The following is a 17,233-nucleotide window of genomic DNA, read 5'->3' on the forward strand; positions in this document are numbered from 1 at the left end:
TATAATGTTGTCAACATCTTTTCTATATATATAGATATTGTTTTTTTCCTTTTTGGACAAAATGCTAAAAAAGTTTCAACCAAAGGAACAAGAACAAACAAGGAATTGCAACCTAAACAAACAAACATACACTAAAAAAGAATAAGCATCCAAGTTCAAAGTGAGAATGATAGTAGTGTCTTCAAACAATTTTTCTTGGCATAAATAAATAAAACAAACTAAGGAAGCAAATTGGAGACATAGTCAACATTTTTTTAAAAAGTTTAATTTGCATGGAGATGCTAAATAAAGGTCGAATCTTGCACTTGTGGCCTCGATCACTTCTTCAATCAGCGATCGGGGTTTCCTCTATTAACCTGGCCAAACAACATTCAATCAATCAGTCTTCATCAACTTATCAAACAATCTCCCGTTGAATCATTTTATTTCTATTGTTTCTTTGCTTGATTGCACATGCGGTGATCATGAGGCTCAGCACATAGATGTAAGACATAATCATTGTCGCATATCGTTGAAGTCGTTTAATATTCTTCATATCTAAAATAACAATTAATTATTTCAGTCTAATGTTTTTCCACGAAGATGTACATGAAGGATCATGCATTTTAAGTACTTTCATGGGATCATATATACAAACATGCACAGAAATGCTCAAAAACTCCATACTGAACAAAGCTAACAATAAATTCACAAATACATATATGTCAAGCACATCACACACACATATATATATATATATATATATATGTGAAACATAAGAGGGATTTCAATTACATACCTGTGGCCACTTGAGCTCCCACTTCCACAATCACCACTTCGCAACACCCTACATATATAAACTCCAATGAATGCCACACACTTCATATGTATAAACTAACATGGCAACAAATATATATTCAAAAATGAACACATGGAAGAATGATAAAGGTTTATATATCATGTGATTATTTCATTTGAGGTTTGGGTGTTTATATTTAATTGATTTAAGGTTTGGATGTTTATATTTAATTGATTTGATGAAGCATAAGTTAGCTTTTTGTTATATTCAAGAATAATTATTCTCCAACAAATGGTTCATTTGAGTATATAAGATGAAACTATTATCTTATATGTATAAAAAAAACCATTTCAAATATCCAGTGGAGAGCATGATAATAATGGATATAGTCATTCATATTGATGATTAAGACATAATAAACTAAATGTGAAATGTGTCATAATAATAATAAATTGTAACTAAGTTTTTTTCAAATAAGTTTTTATTTTCATTCTTAACTAAATTATATGTGTGATCAATTCGACATTTATTTTAGAAAGTGAGTGTGTGCGTTTTTGTTTTGGCATGTAACTCAAGTGATCAATGCAACATTTATTTGGAAAGTGAGTGGTGCTTTATTTTCTTTGGAGAGTAATCTCGTAAGGCAACAGGCTGCCATTCATCTGCATGCCATCAGATGAGATCATGCATAAATAATTAAATATTAATGTACAAACCATCATATAATAAATAATCAAGAAACACCAGGTAACAAGCCTGTCCAGCATGATATTCAAGAAAGTCTATAGTATCCACTGTCAAGGGATCTTAGTTTTTCAAATGAGATTCAAATATAATTTCACCTTGCAAATAGTGTTAAGAGATCTAAAAGCAGATTTAAATTGTAATAAGTTATTATCTGTAGTTCAAATCTAAAGAGGCATATTAACAATTTTTAGTCCTGATTCTCTGGTACTAGAAATATTCTGAAGTTCTTTTAACAGGCTCAATTTACACCAACTCAAAGGACAACCTACATACTCTATCCTACCACAAACTCCTCATCCGTGACGCATAATCTAACACCTCTGCTCACAATCAATTCTCATCAATTGCAGCAATAAACATCACAGCTCCAAGAAATACTTCACCCAGGTTGTCATGAACGCACAACAAGTGTGTAATCCATAATAAGTAATTGATATTGCAAAAAATAAGAAGGAAAAAAAAATCAAAGAATGCACTAACCACGCATGCTATCTACAAAACAATACATGAACTTAAATAGTTTGTGTGTGTATTGTAATCAATAGTTGTGTTGATGATTTTCAAAAATTTGTTGTTTTTGATTTTTTGTTTTTGGATAAAAATCATCTATACAATCACCAAGAAAAAAAAGTAATTCCTAATCCTCTTCAGGAGGCTTTGTAATATATTGCTGTGCAATTTGTATTTCTTCATAGTGCTCATAAGTAAACATCTAGAATGTACAAGGAGAAATATGAGTTATTTTACATATTAAAGAACATGAAAAAATTTCAGAAGATAAGAAAGAAGAAATAAAGAACATGAAGAAGAACAAGGACAAAAAAAGAAGAAATCTGGAATGTTGAAGATCCAAATAAGGAGAAACAAACATGACAAGCTTGAAGATACTAACCAGTGTCCATCAAAGAAAAGTGCAAATACTAACATTTCAAGTGTAGAAAAATGCAAACCTTGAAGATCGCAAGGCTGTCGAATGGATTTCTCACACAAACCGACAAGAGCGGCGGTGGTGGTTTCTCTGCAACTTTCTCTCACGGACCAGAGGAAGAGGAAAGGAGAATGACAAAAGTTGAGTGGAAAAACTTTAAAAGGCAAGGGTAAAATGGACATTTGTTCATCCGGATTGGGCATTCCTCACACAATTGGGCTGAATGCCAATCAACCCTCTCCCCTCATCTCATTCCTCATAGATTCCTCCCACATTCCCAAGCCTGCCAACCAAACAAAGCATTGGACCTATTCCCAATCTATTCCCAATCCAAGCCTTACAAACAAACAGCCCCTAAGGCATGTCTAGATAGCCACAAATTATAATATAATTCGTACAGTATATAATAATTTAAAGAATTATATATTATTGACTATTTGAGCACTTAATTTGAAATATACAATTATCACATAATATGGGTTTTATGGAGTAAATTTTTTTGGAGGTTACCAAACTTTAACCTTTTTCTTTAAGGTATCCAAACTTTGATTTGTATCAAAAAGGTACCCCCAACATTGACTTTTGCTTCACCGGCTGGTCACCCAGCCAATTCCGATAGGTTATTCATTATGTGGCTTCCAAATCAGCACCATGGCACGCGCGCTTTCCACATCAACAAGGGAGTCACATGTCCAACAGTGTTTGCCACGCGTCCGTAAAACCCCTTCTCACGTATTCCAAGCTGGGACAATTCATTCTCATCTCCGAGAAGGGGACAGTGAGTGAGGGAAAGGGAAGTCATCGTTCGGCCTGTGAAGAGAGCCGAAGTTGCTGCCCGGAGATCACTGTTACCTTCGAGAAGGTCGTTGAACAGAGGTGAACTCATCGGCGAAGATGGCCGTTAACTGGGAGGTTCGAGGGTGAGGGAAGGTAGCCCCGACGATATTGTAGAGTGCTCTTCTGAAAACCCTAACCCCTCTTAGCTAGGGACTTGTTGTTTATGGTAGGAGGTTTATGTTTTCCCTGGTCCTAGTTAATTTTATTGTAGGACATTCGGTGTGAGGGAAAGGTAGCCCCAACATTGTAGGGTTGCGTTGTGAGTATTTGGGTGTTCACATCATTATTTTTCTATGATACATATTTACTTTCGGATATTTTTGCTTTGTTTACATGTGTGTGTCACTTTGGTATTGATCTTTCATTGTTATTGTTGTTCAGGGTTGGTTGCTCATGTTGTGGCTCTTGCTAGAGATTTTAGTTTGGATGTTTATTTTCATGTTGGTTTTGTTTGTGGGGATTTGCTTTTTGTTGTCATCGTTCTTCATGTTTAGCTTCTTCTATATATATATTTTTCCTTCGTGGTTATTGAAATTTGTATCTTTGCATAATTAACTTGTTTGTATATTTGGAGATGATGCATAATTATATATATGTCATCTCAAACTATATATTTTGTTAAATAAACTGTGTTTACATTACTGTTGCTTGTTGAGGTTTTAATATATAAGAATTCTGAGGATAACATGACTTTTAGAGTGGTTTGCTTAAGAAAAGATTGAAATATCTGATTAGTTGCATTATAAATATATGAAGTTATAATTAGAGATGTTGTTTCAATTAATTCAATAATTTCCTCCTATATATATCATGGATCTCTTACCACATCACTACAAGATAACAACAATTTGGCATGGAATAAAATCATTCCAGAATTTTTTTATGCCATTTGGCATGAAATGAACAGACAATGCCAAACTTTTTTGTGGCATTTTAGTTTGGATTTTTATTTTCATGTTAGTTTTTGTTTGTGGGGATTTGCTTTTGTTGTTATTGTTCTTCATGTTTAGCTTCTTTTATATATTTTTTTTCTTCAAGGTTACTGAAATTTGTTTCTTTGGATAATTAACTTGTTTGCATATTTGGAGATGATGTATAATTATATATATGTCAATTATAATTAGAGATGTTGTTTCAATTAATTCAATAATTTCCTCTTATATATATCATGGATCTCTTACCACATCACTGCAAGATAACAACAATTTGGCATGGAATAAATTCATTCCACATCTCTTCTTCATGTTTAGCTTCTTCTATATTTATTTATTTTTCCTTCAGGGTTATTGAAATTTGTATCTTTGGATAATTAACTTCTAGGATTGATTTATATAATGTTTAATCAAATGTGTAGATGGCAGTGAAAGAAGTTGCAGGAGGGAATGAACAAACTTCAAACCTTGTAATGGAAGCACAACCTTATGGAAGAAAACCTACCAACAAATCATCAACAACTGCTTCAGCAATGTTGAAGATTCAAGTAAAAACTAAAGAAGCAGGGCCATCCAACAAGGGAGGAGGTGCTGACAAAAGGAGAAAGATTTGGTTGCCACCAGGAATTGGAGCCTATTCTAGTTCAACTGGTCCTTACAAAAAACCTTCTTAAGATGCAAAATTGCTTGCCCGATTTTTGTACATCTCGAGCTTTTAGTGAAGATATAGTTTTTAGTGTTTACATTTTTTTGAAAATCACTATTACGTAGTGTTTTTGTAAAAGCTGCAGTTTTACTATTTTTGCAAAGCATTGTTCTGCAGTGCCCAATTTTGTAAATCTGCAGTTTTATTGAAGATATAGTTTTAGTGTTGACATTTTTTGTAAATCACTATTCTGCAATGTTTTTGTAAAAGTCTGTAGTTTTTACTATGTAAAAGCATTGTTCTGCAGTGCCTAATTTTGTAAATATGCAGTTTTAGTGAAGATATAGTTTTAGTGTTCACATTTTTTGTAAAGCACTGCTCTGTAGTGTTTTTTTTGTAAAGCTGCAGTTTTAGTTTTAATGAAGATATGGTTTTAGTGTTATCAAACAACAATTTTGTAAAGCTTTGTTATACAGTGCCTGTGTTTCTTATGTAGTAAAATCTCAATTTGAACTTATTGTTTCTTCACAATCTTTGCTTAAATTTGTTGTGTGGAGGAGCCTGCACTTGCAATCTCATTTCTCTCTTAACCTGCAAAATCAAAAAAATTGAACCAACTGCATATGTGCATATTCACAGCTTCAGTATATGTCCCTATCTCACAAAGCTTCATTAAACTTGTAGCGCTTATTAAGTGCAATTTGTTTTACATGTAAATTCAACTTTTTTGTTATAGTATTATTTCCCACATATTTGATCAATCTATGTTTACATCCAAAAATTGAACAATACATTCAAATGCAACCATTACTGCCATTACAGTAGAAAATACAGAAAAACTGATGCAGGAGTTGAATTTACACTCCAAATGGCATTTTAACAAACACATAATATGCCAGGATAAAGTTGTAAATCATTAACAACCTCTCTAACAACCCATACCTCCTAATTACAATTATTCATCACCATGTAATTAATTCAATGTTGAATAAAAATTAACTTTTACATTTCATTATATAATTATTATATAATCATTATATTTCGGTCTTACGAGAGCTCTTCTTGTCGACTATAAAGCCTTCATCTATGAGCTCTTTCACAACAATAACGAAACCACTTAAACCCACGTCTACCAACTCCCCCGACCAAATCAACCAAAGAGATAAAAAAAATCCAAAAAATAAAAGAAACTAGAGCCGTCTCCTTTCTCCGGCGAGCCAATAAGTTGGCAATCCTGCGCAGTTGGGTTCTTCGCTCACTCCGTCTCTCCCCGAAATGGCTAATTATGTTTCTCTTTTGCTAGATTTCCAATTACTCCGTAATTTTTTCGCTAACTCCTGGCCTTGCCTTCGCCGAGGTGTCAAACAAACCCTTACCAACCGGTGGAGAAAAGGGGATGGACTTCTTCTTGATGTGTGTGTAATGACATTATAACCCTTTAAGTGGTGACATGGAATTGCTGCCGTGGCAAAAGCCTGTGATGACAATGAAATCACAGCCTCCACATCAGCATTAAGTTGTCGGAATTGGCCGGGTGACCAGCCGGTGAAGCAAAAGTCAATGTTGGGGTACCTTTTTGATACAAATCAAAGTTTGGATACCTTAAAGAAAAAAGGTGAAAGTTTGGTAACCTACAAAAAAATTTACTTGGGTTTTATGATATAAATAATATTTTACTCAAAGTGGAATGTTCTTTTATTATAAGTGTGTGGTAGTCCAACCACCATCCGGCCAGCCATCGTAATTTGTCAGTGGTCCAACCGAGCTTTGGCTACTAGCCATCGGTTTACCAGTGGTTCGCTCACCGTCCATCCAGCCTCTGGCGACCGGCCGCCACTGACCACCAATCCACCAGCGGTCCGGCTGATAATTGGTCATTCTCTAGTGATTGATCGACTGGTTATAATTTTTTTATTTTATTAAACCAAACATTCATTATGTAAGAATAAAATATGCCACAATTTCTATAATAATCATTGCACTTTTTACATAATAAAATTATGCCATATTATTTTATTTTGTACCAAACATGCCTTAAGTTTTATATTGAAAGTGTGACACTCAATTACTAGTTTGACCTCAGTTCAAAATTCTATTTTTAATCGGTAAACAGTGCATGTAATTTGATTAGACGTGCAAACTATGGTCAGATTATAGGGATGGGCACGTGGTGACTGATGGATGTTAAAATAATTTGAAATAGTTACCCACGGCCACTTAACCTATTGACATCAAGTCCTTAGGGTGTTTGTTTAAAAAAAACCCCAAGAATAAATACCAAAATCCACATAAAGCGAATGCACAAGTGTGTTGAAGTATTAACTTCACACATATGCACATCCCTAATTTCTTTAAAATAGGTTTTTTAAAAAAATAAAATAGACTTGAAAAGGGGGATCTTTATTTTAAAACTAAAAAAAATTATTTTGCAAGAAATAATCATAACCTTATTACTCACTAATCAGAAAATAAATTATAAATGGTAACTATGAACAATGATAGTAATAATAACAATAATAATAAGCCACAATGACAATAGCTGAGTAATCAAGACATTTGACTCCCATATAATAGATCAAGAGTTCAACTCTCTTTTAATCCGTTGTTGACGTGGGTGACTTGTTCAAATTTTCAAATAATAATAATTAGGTAAATTTTCATGTTCTTCATCAAAGGTTTTACAATTTTGAGGATTTTGAGACAAATTGTATATAGACATACAGTTAAAACTCTAATATTATGATCAAATAACTCCGTACAATGGAAACTATTGGCCTACCTTCATTTTGAAAGGTCTCATGAACATTTGTCGCACACAATAAATGCAATTAAAATTTTTTAATTATTAATACCATATTTAATATAAATAAAAATTTAAATATATTAAAAAATATTTAAATAAATTTTAGGAACACTCATTGGGCCACTACTTGAATACTCCTCAGGTTTGTATTCATTGTCACATTTGAAAAAATCAAAATCAAAATCAAAATTACTTTTAATATCACCTTTAAATGTTAGATCACCATTAATTATTTTTTTTTTTAAATTTTACATTTCGTCTTATTTAAGAAGAATATGTGCATTAATAAAAGTAAATAACTTTAATAAAAATAAAAATATCTTATCATAAAGCATTTTTTTAATTTTAATAACTTTAATTTCAACCTTAATATTTATATAAAAAATTATATATATGTGACAATTAAAATGAAAAAAAGTTGTAATATATGTCAATAATAATAATAATAATAACTTAACCAAGATTAACTTTTAACTTGATCCTAAAAGATAATGATGTATAAAAAACAATTATATTCCTTCGGCACTAAAATCACATGGAGCTTTTAATTTATAAAGCCATAATTTATAAACATAAAGTCCTGGTTTTCCAAAAAACAATAAGCGGCAACTCGTGGGCCCTATGCAAAGTGCAAACCTCCAACAAATCAGACTACTGTTGAAGATTCTGTTCAAAACTGCAACAAAATGTTTCAATACGCGTACCTATCCAGCTGGCATCATACGTTCACAACTGCTTCTCTTCTCCCATCTATATAACTACCTTATTTGCCACCCTTCCCTCTTGTTCCCGCCAATCTTATCCAATATATATATATATCTACCATGGAACCCAACGAACACTACCACCATCACCAACAAACTTCATTCCGGCCATCACCGGAGCACGAGTCAGCAATCATGGTGTCAACCTTAATCAACGTCATCTCCGGCAATGTCTCTGACACCACTATTACTTCAGCCACCCAAGCGTTTACTTTGCAACAGCTACCAGTGGGTGACACTTGCCACCAATGCGGCATCGAAAAATGCTTAGGCTGTGACTTATTCGTCGATGCTGAAGAACACGGCGAACAGATCAAGAGGAAGAAGAAGAACAAGTATAGAGGATGCGGCAACGGCCTTTGTGGGAAAGTGGGCGGCTGAGATTAGGGATCCAGTGAAGGCTGTGAGGAAATGGTTAGGGACTTTTGATACTGCCGAGGAGGCGGCGAGAGCTTATGATTCTGCCGCCATTAGGTTTCGGGGACCTCGGGCGAAGCTAAACTTTCCTTTTCCTGAAGGGTTGCAGGGTGAGGAGAGGAGGGATGAAGAGGGGATTTGGGATGGGTTGCAGGATTTGTTTACTTTGGATAGTGGGAGTGGTTCTGGTTTCGAACTTGACCGGCCTCCTCCGGCGAGTTCTTCTTGATCTCAATCAATTGTTGGGTAGTAAAAGGTTTTTTATTTTTATTTTTAAATTTTTTAGTTGGAGAATTATTTTTTATTTCTCCATAAAGTATGATATTTTTTTATTAATTTATTAAAGTAATATGAGCCTTTTTTTTTAACTATATATAATTATAGATATGATTGGGACATGTTTAGCAAAGAAGAGAAAGTGCCGATGAAGTGAGAGTTGAATGTTTATAAAGGTAAGTTTGGCAACGTAGGACAGAAACGCGAGTCAACCATCGAATTGAAATGCCTCGGTCTATAGAGTTAGTTTGTGGATGGTGATGCTGCGCATGGTGGGTCCTTTTCTTTTTCACCCTTTGTCTTCTATGTGCTTGATCAGGGTTTGCTGGGATTGACTTTAAAAAAAATATATATTTTTTTAAAATTTATAAAAACACTTTTTCAAGAATGTTTTTTAAAAAAAATAAGTGCTTTTAATTTATATTTGGATAAGACAATACATAAGTACTTTTATGTATGAAGTTGTTTGGATATGTATTTTTAGCAAAGTTTTTAGATGTGGTAAATTACTAAAATGACATTCTTTGAGTTTTAATTAAGTTACTATTATACCTTGTTATTAATAATGATAATGAACCCACCAATGATAATAAAAATAATAACTTAATGTAATAATAATAATAATATTATTATTATTATTATTATTATTATTATTATTTTCACCTTTCTTTTTTCGAATAACCCTTGAACTTTTTCTTATCAATTTCTCATACTAGCCCTAATTTTTGTCTGTTTCATCATTTTCCTAGCATTTCTTGTTTAGACATCTTTATTCACGGTTTTTTATTCTTAGTTTTGTAGAAGACTTTTTTTGGTCTATAATCAATAACATGAGATTCATAGCCCTATCATAACCTATCCTAGTCCAGGACAGAATTGGGCGGACACCATGCATATATAGCAATGAAAAGGCTATTTGTTTTCAATGATCAAATTATTGAATTAAACAACTAGTTAAGTAGGAGATGATCCTTTATAACTACTGAATATGATAGTATAACAAGCAATTACAGTAACCATGTTTAAGTTATTCAAGAGAATCAATTTTCCATTTTATCTTGTTAAAAACATGCACCACCATATCATCACTGTTTTATTTTTTTCTGGACATACATCTCAATGGTGACGCATGGCATGCTATCAAACAAGTACGTACCTATGACATCTTTAGGCTTATGCATTTTTGGGTTAATTTAAGTGGGGCAATTTTCTTTGATTTGTTAGTTTATGTCAGCGAGCCTCACCTAACCATTATCATCAAGATCACTACATCCCTCTAAGACTCCAAAAGAAATATCTCTGTAAGAGAAAATACATGGACATAGTTGCTTAAGATGCATGGTGGAGTGACAATGAAGAGAAAAGCTTTCAAAACAAAAGAAGGCTTGTTGCTTCATCATTAATAGGATAGGGCATAAAATAGGAAGAAAAGCAAGATTTGAAAGGAATATATCCAGAGAAATACCATGCACATATATATGTCAACACAAGAAGAGCTAGCTATGGCATGAACATGGAAGCAATATACTCAACCCACTGCATGCATGGAGAATAAAAAAAGCATGCATTAAATGACAAGAGTGATGGGCTTTCATGCACTCATACGTGGTTCATGCATGTCTTTCATTCAATTGAATGTTTTCATTTTTTTCTGTACAAATGTAAGCATATAAAATTTCTTGGGCATGACCTGCTTGATCTTCTTCCTTTCCTCATGTTGCAAGGTGCTTGAAACTGGCTTTGAAGAGGTTGACTGGTCAGCAATACAAGGGACGCAATGTGGAGAAGAAAAAAGCAGGTTGACTTGTCAACAAACCAATAGCATGGATGCTTGTCCACTCAGCATTAAAGGAGCTACTCAGCATTAAAGGAGCTGGGAGATCTCTCGCCGTCACTGCAGCCTAGGGGTGAGCATCCGATTCGATGATCCGATCCGATATCCGGTTTTTACCCAAATGGATACCCGATCCGAAAAAGAGGGTCGGCACTCGGTCCGAATTTTTAAGGTGAAAACCGGATCGGATACGGGTCGGGAGAAATTAAAAACCCGGTATCCGAATCCGATCCGGTTTTAATATATTCGCTTATATATATAATTATATATAGATAGATAATTAGATATATAATAAATTTAAATTTTTATATGGTTTAAAAAGTTTAAAATCCAAATCCCTCATTTAAACCCTTGAAGATAAATTTTTTTCTTTTTACTTTTTAGACTGATATAAAATTTAAATTTATTATATATATTAATAAATTTAAAAATTTTACAAGGGTGTAAGTAGAAAAATAAAAATCCCTCGTTTAAATACTTAAAGAGTTACTTATATATAGTTATATTATATATACATATTAATAAATTTAAACTCTTCTAGGATTAAAAGTAAAAGGAAAAATTCCAAATCTTTATGTCTAAAGGTCCTGTTTGGTTGTATAGTAAATTTTTTTCTCAGAGGGAATTTTTATTCCATAGATTCAGAAATGATTCCTACGTAATTTACTACAGGAAAAAAATTCCTACAAAATCAGTGTTTGGATGTGCGCAGGAATTTTTCTATAGAAATTTTTAATTTTGAAAATGAAACTAGCCGTTAGAGTTTAAAAAAAAACTAGTCGTTTGAGTTTTTTAAAAACTAGCCGTTGGAGTTTTTTAAAAACTAGCCGTTACCAATCTCTCTATTTAAAGCCAACACTCTTATGTCATTTGTAAACTTATCTCTCTTCATCTTAAATCTGTACGTCTCAAACTCTTTTGTTTCAATATGGATCTGGATCAATGGAGAAAGCTTAATGACGATGATGACGAATTCATGACCGCCATTTTACCAAGTTTATTTTGTGTAAGTTCAGAAACTAGGCCTTGTCATACATCAATATTAACAGGCGATGCATATGTTCAAGAAATTCTTGAAGGTCATGACGCACGTTGTAAGCGTGAATTTCGTATGGAGCCTCGTATATTTCAAGCACTTGCTAATTGTTTAAGAGAAAGATTTCTTCTTCGAAGCTCGAAAAGGGTTACAATTGAGGAACAACTAGCAATGTTCATGTACACTCTTGCGCACAACGCTAGTAATCGTGATGTGCAAGAACGTTTTCAACATTCAGCAAAAACGGTTAGCCGTTATTTTAAAAAAGTGCTTGAAGCTATTACTACTCTTGCGACTACATATATAGAATTGCCACCAATAATTACATCACCAGTTATCCAGAATAATAGACATTTTTTTTTCCATATTTCAAGGTTAGAAATCTTTATACATATTTTTTATTTAGTATTTGCTTTTTTATATATTCTCTTAACAAATCTTATTGGTTTTTTATTTTAGGATTGTATCGGTGCTATTGATGGAACACATGTTCCAATCACTATTTCTTTGGCCTTGCAAGATCCTTACAGAAATAGGAAACAAACATTATCCCAGAATGTCATGGTCGCATGCGATTTTAACCTACGTTTTGTATATGTTCGAGCTGGTTGGGAAGGTTCTGCTTCTGATGCTAGAATACTTCAGCATTCAATCGACCAAGGCTTCCATGTCCCCCCAAATAAATATTACCTAGTGGATGCAGGATATGCAAATACTCCAAAATTTATTGCTCCATACCGAGGTGTGCGTTATCACTTACAGGAGCAAGGACGGGCAGGATGTAGACCAAGTAATTACAAAGAACTATTTAATTTGCGACATGCTTCATTGAGAAATCATGTTGAACGCATTATTGGTGTTTTGAAGATGAGATTTCCTATACTTAAAGTTGCAACCTTTCATCCAATAGATTCCCAAACTGATATAGTAGTCGCTGCATGTGTCTTGCATAATTTCATACGTATACACAATGGCACCGATGAAATTGAAGAAATCAGTAATGCAGCTGACGAAGTTACTGTCCCAAATGGAGATGATACATATCAAAATGATTACTGTAACTATCGTAGAAATGTAACTTAATCGATGTGTAAGTTTATCGATGTTGTTTTATTTTGGGGCTGCAATTATCAGTATGTAACTTTATCAATGTTGCCTTATTTATAAAATCTTTTTTCTTGTTATTAAGGAATAAGATAGCCACAAATAATTCAAAAACCTGCCAGCAAATAAACAAGTATATCTCAAACAAATAAATACATGTCATAAACATAATGTCTTACATAAAAGTTTCAAGTCATTTAAACATAACGTCTTACATAAAACATAACGTTTTACATGTAACTAAATATTAAAAACATAGAACATAACATTGTTTTTAATTAATCATTTGCCGAAGCCACAACACTTTCCGTTCTTCATTGATGAGACTCAAGAAGATTTCACGATTATCCTTGTCTTTAAACAATGTTGTAATTTTAAAAAATCTTCATCTGGAAATTGATCACACAACGCATTAAATGCCGCCATGCATTCTCCAATGGTGTGCTTCTCCTCTACCCGGTTCATTTTCATAGCATCAATATATCTATCCGTCTCAGCTCGACGCATATCTATATATTGTTTGAATAATGACTCTTGAACATTTTTTCGCTTTCGGTCCTTTTTCCTTCTTTTCACTTCATCCCCTAACCTTTGCCGGCTTGCACTACATGAGTTTTGGGGTTGTGAAATATTTGGTTGACTGCATGGAGGCTCCACTTGTACAAAATTAGGATCCTCTATCTCTATTTCGGGTGTAGACAATGATTGGATGGGATCATTTGGAGCCGGAATGCTTGGAGATGGAGTGTCCATTGGCACATTTGCATAATAGTCTACATCACGAGAGCGTCTTCCTTCTACATATCTCCCTGTGTAATAAATGTACAAATTATTAGAAAGTATATGAACAAATCTTTAAAGCAAAAATTAGTAAACAACACTTTCTTACCCTCATAAATCTCCTGCAGTACTGTGAAATATGGAAAGGGTTTTTTATGCCATCTTCTAGCTTCTTTATTTCTCGGCATATTTTGGTGAAAATGATTAACATAAATTGTTGCATAAAGTTTGTAAATTATGTGATAAAAATATATACCTCGAGTAGTGGTGCCCAAACTTCTTCAGTGGCTTCGACCATATTTTTTTCATAATCCCATCCAAAGCCACTCAATTCGGTAAACCCCTTCAGAAGCTTGTAAATTTTTTTCATCTCTTGCTCTAATGCTTTAACTTGTACAACAATGCATTTTAAATTGGGGAGTTTCGTTACCATGTCACGCAATATTCTATTCCATGCCTCTTTAGTCCATCCATTTTGCGAGCAGTACGCTGGAACATTATAGTCACCTAACAATTTCACTATATGAGCCTTTATGATTTTCATTCCATTTAGCCCTTGTGTCGGTCTTCTCTTGAGTTGCCATCTATAGTACAAAGCCAAAATGGATGCCATTATTTATAAAATTTCACTATTCACTATAGGCAATCAAGCATGACTTTTCATATTAATGAAGATTGTTAACATATAGATAAAGGAAATTTGGGAAATTCTTATTGCTTGCTTGAAGGGGTTTTTCACTTCCTGACATCGATATTTGTCCGATGATTCCTCGTCCTTGTATAGTAATTTCAGATTGTGTGGCTCAACAAACATTTCCAAAACATGTGCATGTAAATTGTGTTAATTTCTTCTCTCAGAAAATCTATTATCGTGTCATGCAATGGCCAAAAATTCTATTCACTTTAATTATGTAAATGTTTTTACTTTTGATCTATTTAATTATATCATGTGTGTGCTAACTTATCATACCCTAATTTTGGAGTTCTTTCTTTGTGAGTTTTATTGTTGATCAACAGCTTTTGAAGTTAATTTTATACAGATTTAACATGACAATCAGAGCATATGATAAAAATGCTAATTCAGTGTTGGCATTAAGTAAGACATATATGTATAACAGACCGAAAAAAAAGGGTGAAATTTTAATACAATTTAGAAAGGAATCTAGTACATAAATTTGCAAACAATAACTGAGAATTCAAATCTATACAATCAAGAATCAACATCCGTATCAAGTCAAAACTCATTCATTCTTTAAATGTTCTTTAAAGAGCAAGGAAAAATAAAGGGATGGGATATGTCTTCTAATGCTCTTAAAAGGCCAAGCCATACTTCCACTCTGCAATTCATTAATTGTAATGAACCACTTGATATCTTTTTCTTCTTCTTCTTATTTTATTTTATTTTTTATGTTATGTTTTCAGAGATGTTCATTTCCTCTGCTTCCAAGCGTCTCAATCATCATTTAATAATAATAATAATAATAATAATAATAATAATAATAATAATAATAATATGTGAGCAGTGTTTGTTAGTATTTGGTTTGCAGGGAATCATCAGGGCTAGGAATTGTTTTCATTTTGAGTATCAGTGACAAGCAGGCATTCATTCAGGGAAAACAAGATTGAGTTTTCAAAGCAATTTTCATTAACAAGGTCTTGGAACCCGGTTTTGGATTATACTCCATGCTGTGTGTTCTTTGTCCACTTAAATGTTCTTTAATAATGCAAGAAAATAATAAAAAACTAAGAACCATCAAAATAAAAAAACTGATTCATAAATAAAAAAAAAACCCATGATCACCATCAACACACGGCTTCTAATATAATATCAAGAAAAGGATGGTTTGTTCAACGTCAATGAGATCATAATCGAAAAATTACAAATAATTAGAATCTCAAGAAACCAGTGCCTTGTCCAATGTCAAGGAAATCTTGGTACCATAAACTAGAAACAAAACATCATTAATTCAACCTAAAAAACAAATGAGAACCATCTAAACACTTTTAAAAAAATAATCTCAAGAAATAATAGACTTCATAAACTCAAGCTCAAACCCAAACTAAATCACCAACAATTTCATCACTGTCTTCAAAACTCCAAATAAATCTAAATAAAAAACAATTAATTCATAAAAAAAAAGAAGAAGAAAGATAAATAATCCATGTACCTTGCAAACACTCGTTGGAAATTCGCAATGGTGGCACCACGCGTGTTCCGGGAACCAAAGCCCTCAAAAACAACACCAACTCAATGATCCTTCCATCCAACAATCAACACAAAAAAGATAAAGCAACAAAAACCCTAGCCAATCTCAGAAGCATCAACACCAAAAGAATTCCCGAGAACCAAGAAAGAGATCAGAGATCAGAGATCAAGAGAAGTGAAGGGCACGGACCGAGATCGCTGGAGAGGACGAGGATGCTCGGGCCGGAAACGAAGAAGCGGCGGCGAGATCGCTTTGCTTTTCTTTAAATATCTTCACACACCTCCGGAGAAGCCACCAGTGACGAGATCCCGATGAGAGGAAAACCGCAGGGACTTCATTGGCAGTTCCGGGGCCGGAGCGGGTGATGGGAAGAATGTGTCGGAGACGGCGATGGGAAGAAGGTGTTCGATCGGCCGATGGGGGAAGAAGGCATTGGAGCGGGCGATGGGAAAGAAAGGCGTGAGGGACGCAGTTCTTTAACCCGAAAAACAAAGGGAGAAAAATATTTTTGATGGCACTCCTCTTTTTAAAAAAATACTATGGAATCCTATGATTCCACATGAATTTTACACTATGAAAAATAGTAGCCAAACACCTTTTATTGTGATTTCCTACATATCACTAAATTCCATAGGAACCACTACCATTCCTATGGAATTTAGTGGTATCCAAACAGAGCCCTAAGATTGGTGAAACTCTTTATTATGTTTTTGACTTTTTTTGTGGGGAGAATAATGTAAGGTTTTAATCCTCTTTATAAGTTACAAGTTTCTCATATTTTTTTATTTTTTTATTATTTTTTTTTTTATGAATGTTGATGTTGTTATATAAAAAAAATCCATTGAGTAGATGAAACTTAAATTTGGATCCGGATATCCGATATCCGATTCGGTTTAAACCGGGTATCCGATCCGGTTTTGCTCACCCCTACTGCAGCCCAATGAATACTCAGCTTTATGATTATCTTTATAGTACTAGGTTTATTAACGTTGTTTTGTCTTGGAACTAAAATGTCATGATAAGAAATTTTTTGAAAAACTTTTAATAGATTTGGTTTAGCCCAACGAAGGGCAAGGGGAAAAAAGGGATTCTCTCAAGAAAGAAGTAAAACTTTTCTCTGCCTTTAAACTTAGTCTCCTTCTGG

The 17,233-nt window shown here is 33.5% G+C and overlaps 1 protein-coding gene across 1 annotated transcript; it reads left to right on the forward strand.

Annotated features, from left to right (window-relative positions):
* The first annotated feature begins 8,724 nt into the window (after positions 1-8,724).
* LOC120263077 (ethylene-responsive transcription factor ERF109-like) lies at positions 8,725-9,081 on the forward strand. Its single transcript, XM_039270994.1, has one exon. The coding sequence runs from the start codon at positions 8,725-8,727 to the stop codon at positions 9,079-9,081; it is 357 nt and encodes a 118-aa protein (XP_039126928.1).
* Positions 9,082-17,233: the final 8,152 nt, after the last annotated feature.

Source organism: Dioscorea cayenensis, chromosome 6, assembly GCF_009730915.1.
Source record: "Dioscorea cayenensis subsp. rotundata cultivar TDr96_F1 chromosome 6, TDr96_F1_v2_PseudoChromosome.rev07_lg8_w22 25.fasta, whole genome shotgun sequence".
NCBI classification, from domain to species: Eukaryota; Viridiplantae; Streptophyta; class Magnoliopsida; order Dioscoreales; family Dioscoreaceae; genus Dioscorea; species Dioscorea cayenensis.

Excerpts from the sequence above, each read along its gene's own strand:
- LOC120263077 (XM_039270994.1), top strand. The coding sequence starts at position 8,725 with ATGCTGAAGAACACGGCGAACAGATCAAGAGGAAGAAGAAGAACAAGT.